At 41.1% G+C, this 13,521-nt stretch overlaps 1 protein-coding gene across 1 annotated transcript in view; it reads left to right on the plus strand.

The window, feature by feature from the left end:
* CAST (calpastatin) overlaps positions 1–13,521 on the plus strand; it is a 49,621-nt gene that overhangs the window by 20,331 nt on the left and 15,769 nt on the right. Inside the window, exons 4-9 of the mRNA XM_031507329.2 lie at positions 6,171–6,227; positions 10,680–10,736; positions 10,957–11,073; positions 12,084–12,182; positions 12,690–12,791; positions 13,349–13,429. Of these exons, the coding sequence (XP_031363189.2) occupies positions 6,171–6,227; positions 10,680–10,736; positions 10,957–11,073; positions 12,084–12,182; positions 12,690–12,791; positions 13,349–13,429 (513 nt within the window). The remainder of the gene's footprint in view (positions 1–6,170; positions 6,228–10,679; positions 10,737–10,956; positions 11,074–12,083; positions 12,183–12,689; positions 12,792–13,348; positions 13,430–13,521) is intronic.

Below are 13,521 nucleotides of genomic sequence, written 5' to 3' on the forward strand. Positions count from 1 at the left end.
CAGGCATAGTACTTCTTGCCATCAGCTGCAGGATATGTAGAAAATTTTTTGACAATCCTAACTTCCTGCATATAAGTGAGCATAAACTGACGTGTTGGAAGTTCAAAAATTACTTAAACTGAATTGTCATTCACTAGTCTCAGTTGTGTTTTGTTCCAGCATAAAGTTGTGTTTTGTTTCACAGTCTTAACAGTTGCTAAAATAAAGAAAAACAAACATGCCAGTATTAAGCCTTGGGCCTGAATTATGTTGCTGCAATCCATACATTTTAAAACAGACATCTCAGCTAAAGGTGGTTTGGCAGTTTCTAGGAGGTGTGAAGCCTTGTTCTACACTGTGGTAAATATAATACTGATCTTACTCACTGGTTTGCTTGATAACATTTTACTTAGTGTGACCAAATTCAAATGCAAGTAGGTTGCCTCTAAAAACACTGCTTAAAAACCTGTTGCATTAAATTTGAGTAGTGTGGTTAACCAGCTTTTAGCTGATGCATAAAATTCAGCAGTGAAGTATTGAAGAGTTTCATCTTTGTGCCAGAATGGCAGAAATGTTATTGTAGTATTCAAAGTGAAGAAACCAGTGAATCTGTGTAATGGAAGTTGTCTGGCTCAGTGTTCCATGATCATCAATAAATTAGCAGCACTTGAGGCCATAAAAGAGTCTTTACAAGCTAATCAGCACCTCAGTCGCCTGGTTCAAAGCAGCTTCTTTAAAAAATTGTCATGTTTTTGTTTCATGAGGAAATGGCTGTATTCCCTTTGTATCTTTTACCATCTCTAAATGGTTGTTGATCTTGCTTCTGGGTATAGATTAATAATTGTTGCAAATGCTTGTTCTGCGTGGTGAGAAAATGGCAGAATAATGAAATTTTAGGGTTATTCTTTTTCACAATAGTAGATGTAGAAATTTGAGCTATAATGATAGTAATGGATTGTAGCTATTTTTCAGTTATATTCACATCAGCAGAGTTTATGAACGCTAAAAGAACAAGACAGTGTCTCTACAGATGACACCAGTGTTTGAGTAATACACAGGTGCTAACTAGAAACCTCCATCCTGCTCTTCCGTTTCATTTTGCTCTTAATAGAAAGCCTCCACAAAATTAACTGAGTGCTTGAAATCTTGAGAAGAATATTGTTTTCTTAGTTATTGTGGGTATTTTTTATCTTTCTCTTGAGTGTTGTCTCAAACAAAAGCTGTTGTTTTTCTTAGAAATGCAATAGTAGAGATGAATATAAGAGCAGCAGTGGCAAAATAGTAGAGTATTTACCAAATTACTTGGGGTAGAAAATGACACAGGAGCACTCAAAGTTGTAATGTTTAAACTCAGCTATTCTAGATAGTGCAGGAATAAAAGATATATAAAGAGTTAATGCTTAATCTTTTTTCCCATTTTAAGCCACTGCACGCCTGACATGCTGTGTAACTTTAAATATGCGTGTTTATAGATTTATGTATTTATATGTACATGTGCACACACGCCCCCTTGGCGCTATCCCTCTCCCACCTTCTGCCTCCTGGGTGTGTGTCCAGGGGTGGGAAGGCTGCACAGCCCTTGCCACACACCATCAAAGCAAGTGAGAGGTTTAACCTTTTAGCAGCTCAAGTGGTATTTCACACTTCAGCGAAATAACCCATTATTTTTCACAATGGTTCTCTGAAGAGCTTTTGCTGCCCACATCTTACAAGCGCACCATTAATTAAAGCTCGGTATTAGGGCCATTCATGGAAAGGAGCACCCACTCATAGTCAGGTAGATTAGGTTTACCCTTGCATTACACACCGTGTGAGTTAGTAATTGTGAAATCATGGGTGTTGTGAGCTCTAAGCCTGCGAAACAATCCCAGCTCTGTCATGCTGGCGGGGGGTGTTAGCCCATGAGAGAGCTTGGGCAGCTCTTCAGTCCTCTGTTCCAGACTGAGTTCAGCTAGATCACTCTAAAAATGCTTATAAAAGCTCCTCCAAAGGCTGCTAGAGCTGGAGGTGCCTGATTTATCCAGGTAGCCTTTGCCTTAGAGTGACTCTTCTCTCCAGAAGGAAGATCTTTGAGCACAGACCTGAAAGATTCCTTATTAAAGGCTAAGTCACTTCTTTGTTTCCCATTTTCTTGGGGCCCTGACCAGAATACAAAGCATCAGGTCCTGACTCACCTTTTTCTGCCACTAATTCCCTCATACATATTTTTTCTTAGTTTTCCCCCCTAAATCTGCTCTCATATCTTTAAATATTCATCCCTGCTGCAGTGTGATGGTGAAAGTTGTGCTAGCACTTGACCTAGAGAAGCTCAAGCCAGAGAAGTTGAAAGTTATATTTTGCATTTATATTTACATTGTCACAGCAACAGATTACTTTTCCCCAGACTCCTCTTCCCGTGTTTATTTTTGGAGGAGAATCTCAGCCTGTGACATTATGGCCTTTGAAAGTTTTTGGCAGTATTGCTGCCTGCCTAGAAGGGTTTGGTGTTGTTTTGGGTTTTTGTGTTGCTGCCTTCAGCTAACCACCAGTGTCAGAGGTCAGAACCTCTGTTTTATTCAGCTGTCTGAAAGCAAGGTTGTAACCCAGTGTTATAGACCAATTTTCCCATTTTATTCTAGAAAATGTCACCTCAAGTAAAATGGAAAGTTGCAGTGACAGTGTGTCTGGAGGTTTGTTGCTTTATTCTTGTTGGTTCTTATTTATCTTCTTGTTGCCATCACAGCATCTCTGTATGGGTTGCTTGCTATATGTTTGCAGCATTGCTTCTGGTTTTGAAGGGCTCCACCTGGTGCATTGTGCCCTTTCTGAGGCTGGACAACAACCTTCCTCAGCCTGATGAATCTTCCTCACAAATTCCCAGAATTTATCATTTTAGTTGACATTAGCTGTCACAACACTTGGGGCAATTTCAGTGATTTTTAGGTCTGTGAATGAAACTGAGTGCACTCATGGACTTATTTGCCTGTTGTTTTATTTTTTCAGAGGGCATCTGCATCCAGTTCTTTGAGCTGTTCAAATTTTTAATATTTGTGCTGTCACCATTATTTTCTTCTTCTCCTGTTACACTTGCTATTTTTTCATGCAGATTTCTTTAACACTCATACCAATTTCTGATAGCTTTGTTTTGCTAACCCGCTGCTTGGCTTCTGTGACAGTTCTCTTTCAACTGGCGTGAATGCTGCCCTGCTAACTTGACAAATGAGTCTCCAAGGGTATTCTTTCTCTTAATTCTATCAAATCAGATCCCAGATCTCTTCACCAGCCCTTCCTGGAAAGCCATCCTCTAACTCAAGAGCACCTGAGGTCCTTTGGTCAGCTCCAGTGCAAACACTGATCCTTGTTAATTATGCTGCAGGTCATCCAGCAGTGTAGGGTACTGCTGGCAGGGTGGGGTAATTAACAGGGGTCAGTCTTTGCTTAATTAGTGCTGTCCTGTAACCTCTTCCATGTATGTCCGTGCTGTGGTGGTCTTAGGCAGGGAGCAGCTCCTGGTGGGCCATCAGGGGTCCTGGATGCCATGCTGTGGATTTGCCTCCCGGCTCACACGAGTGCTGTGTGTTAGCCATTCCCCAGCCTGGGATCCCTCCTGCACCTCACTCCCAGGGCATCAGGGCTGGCACATCACCCTCCAGAACCCACGCCTGGTTTCAGGCAGGACCCATGGGGGTGCAGCTGCAGGAAGAAAGGAACCAGCACTGATCCTGCTGGCTCTCCCCTCCAGCTCTGTCCTCCAGGGATCGCTGACAACTCAGAGGACACGCCACCTCGCTTTGCAGCATCTCCTGACGTTCTCTGCCCCAGCCTCCTGGTGTGGTTCAAGCTGGCTGTTTGACACCCCAGCCTTCCTGTGCGGGGGTGCTGGGGCTGGCCACGCTGGGTGCGAGCAGGGTGTGCCGCAGCCGCGGCAGCTCTGCGTCAGGAGGGTTTTGTTGCCAGGTTGCCAGGCAGCACTTCAGTATTTACCTCCACATCTGACACACATCCCTGTGCTGCTTCACGCCTGCTCCAGTCCCTCTGTGGGGCTGGGGCAGAAACATCTGGGCACAGCTGGCAGCCGAGCAGGGTCCTGGGGATGGGAACACCAGAGCAGCGTGTGGTAAGAAGATGATCCTGGAGCCAGGCTGGTAGTGACAAGGTGGTACCACACCAGCCAGGGGGCTTGGAGCTCAGCAGCCTCTTGGCGTTGTCAGCCTGGCTGCAGAGCCCTCTGGCTGAAGGGCTGGCAGAACAAGTACCCTACTTCTTCCCTGGAGTGGCTCTTTTTAGGGGGAGAGTGGAAAATTGTGGGCCTTTATTATTGTGGGACTTGAGCAGGAAGTGGGGGAAGTTAAGCCAGGCACTCGGGCACCTGTCCCACTTTTCTCCTCTGGCTCCTCAGGGCTTTGTTCCCCTGAATGTCTCCAGGGAGGATGGCTTGGTGTCCTCCACAGCCCCTGTTCAGCAGCCATGCATTGAGCTGTTTACTATTTCCAGAACTGCTCCTCTTCCTCCATGAGTACCTCCATTCTTCACATCTTTGCTTTTGCTGGTCCCTGCCCTCCAGCTGGGCAGGGCAGGAAGAAGCAGCTGGGGTTTTGGGAAGTTTTCACTCATCCCTGCAGGTTGTGACGGTGCTGCTGTGCTGCGTCATGGGAAAAAAGAATTTTTCAGTGCATTTTAAGACAGAGACTTGGTAGGAGTTTTCTGAGGGCTGGAGGGTAGAATGGCTCAGATAAATGTTTTCATTATTAAACAGACAGGGACTATGGTGACTAATACAAAGGTGTAGAATAGATGCCTACTCGTTAGTCATACAGAAGGAATTCAGATTAATTTCTTGCTGGCGAAGGAAAATGAGAGGAAAAACAGTTAAAGAGCAAATTAAGAAAAAATACCTGATGGTAGTAGTGGAAATAGGTTAAAAGGTTATGAAAAACTTTATTTCTCTGCCCTGGTGTAGGAGACTCTTTACATTCCTGTGTGTGTCTCCACCCATGCAAAAACTCCCATCTATTAAGTAGTCATTCTGTAGGCATATGGAAGCAGGTATTATTTGTTTACTTTTCTGCAGTATGACAACTGCAGATTCTCTATAATATATATTTGGAACAATCAAGCCTCTCAATGAGGTGTGTGAGACACCAGCTAAGCTGGTAGGGAGACCATGCTGTTGTCATCATAGTGTTAATTTTAAATTCTGTACAGCTTTTCTCTTAGTGCTGAGAAATCCTTGTGCTGCAGGAGGTTAGGGAAATTAAAATTTTTTCCATGTGGATGTAAGAAGCCACCCTAGGGTCTAGAGCAGTAATATAGCTTCTGTTCATTCAAACTGTGTGTGTGTTTTCATACTTCAAGTAGCATGGTAAACAGAGACAATATAAAAAATGGAAGAGAAAAAGTAAAAAAAAAAATAAAAATTATGCTGTAAATTTAAATATAACCTATGAATGTGTTACTGTGACAGAGAGAGCAAATCACAGAATCACAGAATGGAGCTTTGAGTGTATGTAAAAATACAAAATACACCTTTAAGCAGAGAAGCATGAAGCAGGAATAAAGAAGTAGTATTACTTCTTTATAAAGTATTGATGAGACAGCTGGAATGTTCTGAGCTTTGAAGTTTGATACAGCCACAACAGCAACACACCATGGTGTTTCTGGATTGACGTCCCTGAAGCCAGGAGAACAGACCATGTCCTTTGTGGAGTTCCAAAAAGGTTGGATGATACACAGGAACACTGCAGGGGACATGTGCTGCTCACATATTAACTATTTATTTTTGTCTCAACATATCTGAGTTTGATACTTTAGAAATAAATATCTTCTGTAACAAACCAGTAAATCCAAAGGCACAATTTTTGTTTAAAAAACAAGCATGGGTGAATCCTGCAAAGTAAGCATATATGCTTCAGTGTGAGAGTAGGATTTGAGTTTGTCTTGGTACTCGATGGAAAATTTGCTGTCAGTGCATGTCAGAGGAGAAAAAATAATGTTTAAAGAAGGTCTGTGGGCATCATAAAACTGTCGAAGTTCTACATGTATGTATTGTAGAAATACAGGCCAGACAAAAGATCTCAAGTAATAACTCTAATTTTCAGAAATAATTTATTCTTAATTTTCATCTAGATAACAAGTGATTTCAGATTCTTTATGCTTGTTTAATACAGGTATTTATTACAAAAGTAAACTTGTTTTTCGTTTTTTTTTCTTAGAAGCAATCTCCTGCGGATGCATCGAAACCACAAATTATGAAGTCATCTGAAACTAGGGTAAGAATTTCACAAAGAAATCATGCTTGCATGGCACATGTATTAAGCCATGGATTTTTGTTTTTAACACTTCGATACCGAGTAACTTCTCCTATATTTCTTATCTGTAGCTCAGTTTCCTCTGAAAAAAAAATCTAAAAAAGTGCTACTCAAATAAACCAGAGGTTTTTACAACAGCAATAAAAAGAAAATTATTGGCAATGTTAAATTTTAGCTCTGTCAGTTTTGTGACATGTGTATAGCTCCCTCCAGTGTAACTGCAGGGTTATTTACCTTGCTGATGGTTTTTCACATACTTAACAAATCCAGGATGAACTTTCAGCTTTCTCTGTACGTACAGTTGCATCTTCTTGTTAATCTCCTGTGTTTCTCTGTCTGACAGCTCCCCTGCCTTTGCCCTTCACACCTGTTCTGTCTTGTTTTATGACGGGCTTAGTGTCAGGGCTGTGTCATCAGTCTTGTCCTTTGCTTGTTAGGAGAGAGTCATCATCCTCACGTTGCCTAACAGGAGTTACCTGTGTTGTTTAAATAAATGATTAATGGTTCTCCCCTCACCTCTTTCATTTTCCACAGCCATAACAGCAAAACCAACAAAAGCTGGATGCCAGAGCAGGCCAGCAGGAACTTGTGTGGTGATAAAGGCTCAGGCTGCTTGCACCTTGTGTAAATGCCAGAAAAGGGGTGTGGGGAGGGTGAGGGTGGGAGAGGTCCCTGCAGATGCTCTGGTGCAGGCAGAGCCAGCTCTGGAGGTAAATGGCACTGCTGGAGGCCCTGCCAGGCACCTTCTGGGTACCTACAGCACACTGGCACAGTCAGAGCTGAGGTCTGGTTACCTTCACAGTGATAATTTTTTTTTCCATTTATCAAATGGGAAGTTTATTTGTGATAACCTTTTCCTCTTGTCTCTGTCTGTTCTGGCCTGCATCCCCATCTCTGCATTTGAACTTAGCCATTACATTCCACTCAGCCTTTTAAAACCCTTTTCCTCCATGCACACATACATCTAAGAGCTGAATGGCAATTAAACAAATTTTTCCATTTGTGCACCATCATCATTACTCACAAATGAAGGCATCTGCCAGCATCTGGTTTCTCCTCCCTGTTGTGTTTGTTGGCAAACTCATTTGTGTCATGTTCATTAGTGCTGTGGTTCTCCATATGGTCTAACCCAGACAGCAATGGTCTTTCCCTACTTGAAATTTAAAGCAACTCTCAGAAGAATGTGGTAAATGAGCCAGAAATAGAGTAGCAGAGGCATGCTTCAGCACTGTAAGACTGGTAAACACAAATCCCTTTGAAAGAGTGGCTTGCATTTGCATGCGTAACATAATGTTTTCTTTTAATGTCTGCTGCATTATTAATATCTTTCTCTTGCTGGATTAAACAAGTCATTTGCATTTTTGACAGTAGACTTCTTTGAAAACTAGTAAGGTTGCTGAGTCGCTTCAATTTCTAGTCCTAAATTTCTTGCAAATTAACCCAATTGCCTGCTATAACCACATCTCATTTTTCCTTCCTGAAGTCTCTCTAGTGTGCCACAGCTCTTAAACATGCTCTGGACCCCTCTTTAACCTTCTAATGAGCCCTTTGCCTCTAATGAGCCCTCAGAGTTGTGCCCTCTCTGAGAAAGCCCTGAGTTCACTGTGGCAGAGGAAGGAATGTGAAATTTCTTGTTCTGTGGGCAAAGCCTGGGGTTAGGTGGACAGTTTGGAGGACCAGAGTGTAGAGCCAGCACTCTGGATTTGGCAGGGTTGGAGCAAACAGGGTGCTGCTACCTCCACTGTCACAAACGCGTCCCCTCCAGCCGCCTTCCTTTTGCACATGTTCGTGCAACTGCACTGTGAACCACAGAACCAGTGAAAAAGTGTAATTTTTCATTTCCAGACCATTTCAGTCAGTTTGAAATGCATCCTAATGGATCCTGACACAGTGCAGGTGGAAGTAGGCAGTTGAAGGGGAAGTGGAGAATCTTTTTCCCCACAGAAATTCAATGCACACCATCAGCTTATGCCATGGCTTCAGTCTGTGGCTGCTCACAGTTGACTCTGTTTAAAGGATGGCTGAACAATTTCTCTGAAGTGATAGTCTCATATGAAAATTATTGGTTTGGTTACCTGTTTTTTTTTATTTTTTTAAAAGTTAGATTTGAACCTTGTAATTGCTAAAAGTGTACCTAAATATACGTGTCTCTGTGTGTGAGCAGGTGTTTATAATAATGTGTTTTATTGTGGCTTCAGCTTTTGTGTGCAAGTCTTGAATCAAATCCTTGCCCATATGGGTCCATTTATTCTTCAGCATCACCAAACATAAATTTATAGTAAGGGTAATTCTGCATATTTTAAACATCACAAAAGGATCGTGAATGATGCATACCTCACACAGAAGGTTCATAAAGTATTCAGTAAAATAATACTTACAGTATAAAAAAGAAGACTTACAGTTGTTCATAACTGGTTTGGCAAGTTGAGAATTTGTATTCAATGTTCTGTACAGGTGTTGTTTGGGTGTGGGCAGAAGTGCAAGTAAATATATTTTATGGTTCTGAAAATATAAGGTGTGTTTAGTTTTCTTCTGAAAGGAAGATAAGAAAAACCTGTACTCTGACAGCAGGGTACTTAGAATCCTGAGCAAGCAGTAGTCCCAGAACAAGAAGAGTCAACCTGTATTTTTTTTACTTTATCTTTGCACTTCTGTTACATGTTTTACATCTTGCTGCTGAAGGACAGCTCATGTCTGATTGACTCTTTGCTATAGATGCTACAGAAACACACCCAACCTTAATTTATCTTAAAAACTAGGAAAATTTTGGATTATCCTTTCATTACAGGATTATTTTGTGTGCAAACACGCATGTGTGCTTTTGAGTTAGCAGTAGTCCTGTAATAAGGACACACAAGTGGGAGCATATAAAGCATGACTGACCCTGAGAGTTGCTGTGCTGTAATCAGGTTTTAGGCATCAAGACAAAATACAAAGCAGGGAATCTGGGGAAAAGGTGAGAATCTATGACCTTACGTTTAATATTTATTTTTAATATCTTTTTCTCACTTTGAGAATTTTTGCTTCTCCCTTTCCATCAGTATTTCCCCATTTGTGTGTGGAGGTGTCTCCCTCAAAGCTTCAAGACCTTTGCCAGGATTATGCCCAGGCATCTGCATTTAATGCTTGCTCAGGATTTCCCAGCCGAGTGTCTGCAGCTCAGTGTGGGGGTGTGAATACTTGCATAACAAAATGTAAACAAACATAGAAAATTTGTCTGTGTGGTCAGCCAGAAAACGGAAGCTGGGTAATTCTAAATGGTAATGAATGTTTGGCAGATGAAAGGCTCTTTCTGTGTTGCTCATAGTGCAGCTGAAGTCGCAAGAAAAAACAGGAAGAAAATATGTGGTGAGGAGGCTGAGTTTCTCTCTTCTTAACAGACATAACAATTCTATAATGTTTCAGTTTTAGTTGTTACTGTTGTAATTTATTGCTTACTGTACTTTGAATGAATCACAGGAATTGATTTTGTGGCATGGCTGCAGAAGGTTTTCAGGTGTAAACCCTGGAAGTAAACCCATGTTATATTATCCTAGCCAGGTTGTCCAGCTCTGTTGTAAAATAAGAGCATTAGGAGGTTACAGAGGAAAGAAAAAATACAAAAATTCTGCTGTTTAGTATAAGGATATTAACTGAACATATCCTACCCTGTGTATGTGCTGTTGAATCTAAGTAATTAATGCTTTTTCCATCAGGACTACATGTATTTTTATAATTACTTACTTTGCAATTATAATTACTTCATTGATAAATTAGTGAAAAATAATTCTGTAATATTTGAGGCTATTTCAGAAAATGCTACTGGCAATTTGGGTTTGGTATCAAACTGGTTACTGTGTTTTAACATCTTTCCCTGTCAATCCCCCACGTGAGGAGTGAGTGTGTCTGTGTGTGGATGTTTGCACATATTTGAGTGCTCTTAAATCACTGGCAGCTCGTATTAGGATGTTGTGAGCTGCAAGGTCAGTGTGTAGTAGTTAGCATGTGCACTGACAAGTGTGAACCTGTCTGATACTCTCCTTTACATAATCTGATCCTCTGCAAATAATCATGCATATTAATCTCTACATAAATGTTGTCAGTCCACACTGACAACTAAAGCAGGAACTGACAAAAACACCCAGTCAGACAAGGTAAATACCTACCTTTCACCTTTGCAGAGTTGCTGCACTTTGGTCTTTTACTAACTTTGAAAACAAAGAGGCTGAACTCCCTTGGCTGTTTCTGTGTCCCATGAAACTGGTGTGTGACCAATGACATATTTGTGCATAAACTTCAGTACAGTCCAAGAAGTGTCCTCTTAACCATCTTTAGATCTCTCTTGTGCTTGCTTGTTTGGTATAGCATGGATCATGTTCTGTAGCACTGAGTGGTGGAAGTGGTAAATCATCTCAATATTTTATTTTATGACAGCCAACAGACTCTCAAAATAAACAGCTGTCTGAAGAGAAACAAAAGGAACCCAGTGATGTAAGTTGTATAATTTCTACCTCTCTCTCTCTCTCTCTCTCTCTCTCTCTCTCTCTCTCTCTCTCTCTCTCTCTCTCTCTCTCCATTTATATATATATTTTGAATTTTTTAATGCGGGTTTCTTTTGGTATTTTGCTTAAGTCTTTCACTTAAAAAAATAGTTTGAAAAAACAAAAAGCCAGCCCTCTGTATCTACTGATAATAGTTTATCTTCACACAGGGAAAAAACCAAACCACACCCACTGTGACAACAGCTTCCAAACCAAATAACACAGGAAAAGTAACTACAACTCAGACTGATCAGCCTCCACCAGCAACCCCCACAGAGACAGCAAAGGTACCGTAGAAACACAACCAGTTTTTATTATTTCAGCCAATTTTTTATTATTTTATTGAGGGGGTGTTAGGAATCCACATCCATATGGATTGTTTAGCTGAGTACTGTCAAGTGACACTTTTAGGCCCCCAAAAATCACAGTGTATTTAAGCTTTTGGCCAAGCAAATAACAGTAAGAACATCCTAGTTTTAGGCTTGTTTCTGTGTGTTTGGGGCTCTTCTGTTTTTCTCTCAGTTTTTTTTTTAAGTTCCTTGTAGCTCCACAGCTGTCACAGGTTCTTTGTCAGGCTCTTCCCTTGCCCGCTCACGGCAGTGCTGGCTCCAAATATAGCAGGTCAGCCCTGAACACAAGGCTCTGCAAAAAACTAAAATGAGGAAGGCTGGGGAAAAGGTCTGGGGAGGGGTAATTTCCACAGGATAATTGGAGAAAAAAATGTGAAGGAAAAGCATGTGGTGGCATCAGGATGTGGGTGTTTTGGTCTACTGGTGTGCACGTGTCTGGTGACAAGGCCAGGGTAACATGAAGGGCTCCTGCAGCTCCCCTGCTACACCCATATTTTTGGCAGTAAATGGCAGTGTCAGTAATGCAGAAGTCTGCATTTTGTGTGGTGGTGTTGCCCCTCCACCTCCCTACCTGCAGCAGTTTTCACCCCACCTGCTTGAGCACCTTTTGCTGCTGGAGTTTATTGGTTCATTGAGAGCTACCAGAAGTAAATTACAGCTTTCCAAAGACACTTGGGACTTCAAAGTCTTTCCTGCCCTGCAGATTTCTTTCACTATCAGAATAAAAGAAGGAGGTAGAGTGCTTAAAATAGAAAGCTTTCTCTCCCACAGCAGAATCTCACTTTTATGATGCTAGCTCACTCTGCCCAAGCATCTGGATGCTGTGCATCTGCACCAGCCAGTTGCTGAGTCCAAAACATTGTGCACAGACGCAGCATTGGATGTTTTACTTTGTTCTGTCTCTCTTTTAACATAGTTATAAACTATCTCTTATTTTTTCTCTCCAGCAAAAGTCCAAGGATGTGTCCGCAGTGACTGCTGCAGCTGCTGGAACAGGCACAGCTGGTGCAAGTGTGGTTGTTGCTGCTGACAAATCAAGTACTGAGGTTAGTAAACACAGCCCCAGACAAAGGGTTCCCTTGTAATAATCTCTCAGAGGGCACTTCTCTCTCTGAAATACTTTGGTTTCAGGAAAAAAAAAAGGGTAACTGCTGTAGTACTTATACATCCTCAATGTATGTATGATGGTGGAGGGCCATCTGCAGGAAGAGGTGAAAAACAACTGGTGTGTTATTTGTGTTTTGTTAAATAGGACTTCTTTAGAAACTAGCTTAAAATTATACAAGCTTAAAAATCAGTTACTCCCTATCTTCAGTTATATTTGAATATATATATGTGTATCCACTGCTACACAAATACAAAATACCTTATTAATGACGCTGGAGAATGCAGTTTAGAGCCATTCTCACTGAAAAATTTGGCAAATCATATCCTGCTGAAAGAAAGCTTTTAGATTGGTTTCTAGGAGTATTCTACAGATTCACCAGATAGTTCAGATTTTTTTTTCCCCTGTGTCCTTGGTAACTTCTATAATAGTTTGGTTATTTTTTTAGCCTGGTATGGATGAGTCAGCACTTGATAGCCTAATAGATACCCTTGGTGGACCTGAGGAAGATGTGCCTACTACTCCTGTTTACACTGGCCCAGAAATTACGGTATTTTACACTTTACATTCTTATTTCTTAAAAGATTAATCCCTAAATTACATCTGTAGTTGCTCTTTACTGTGTTGATCCAGGACTTGTACCTGTGATCTGTGAAGAGTTGAAACAGAGTGTGCAAAGTTACATTTTAATGTTGGTTTTGTTAGTACAGAAATGACACAGTTTTGGGAATTTGTTGAAGAATGCATAACTTTCTGAGACTGAATCGGAGAATGATGTAAAAAGGATTAGATTACAAGCTTAGCGGCTCAGTAAAACGTGACAAAAATTTTGGAATACATAAATATTTAAAAAGCAGTCTAGGTTCAGCACATCCTATGGTCTGAGACAGTGAAATGGCTTAAATTAGGAATCTGGGAATGTTCTGCTGGATGATGAGCAGTGTTGAAGCAAGTGAGGAGGCATGTGCATGACAGTAGGTACTGAAAGACCCTGTAGAGTGTCCTAGTCAATATTTGCATTTTCTTTTTGATGGTATCACTGTAGGCAGCTTTATAAGAAATTTATTTCAATAAAGAACAGTACATTAATTGTGCTTTTTTTCACAGGAAGATATATATTCAAGATACTTGGAAGAATTGGGCAAACGGGAAGGTAGTCTCCCTCCAGAGTATGTTAAACTGTTGAAGGTGAGTGAGTTAAAAATCAATACATTCGTCATGTGTGTCTTCTGAAATACTGGATATTTCTGCTTCTCATGTACTACAAAATTAATTCTCAC

This window comes from Lonchura striata, chromosome Z (assembly GCF_046129695.1).
Source record: "Lonchura striata isolate bLonStr1 chromosome Z, bLonStr1.mat, whole genome shotgun sequence".
NCBI lineage: Eukaryota > Metazoa > Chordata > Aves > Passeriformes > Estrildidae > Lonchura > Lonchura striata.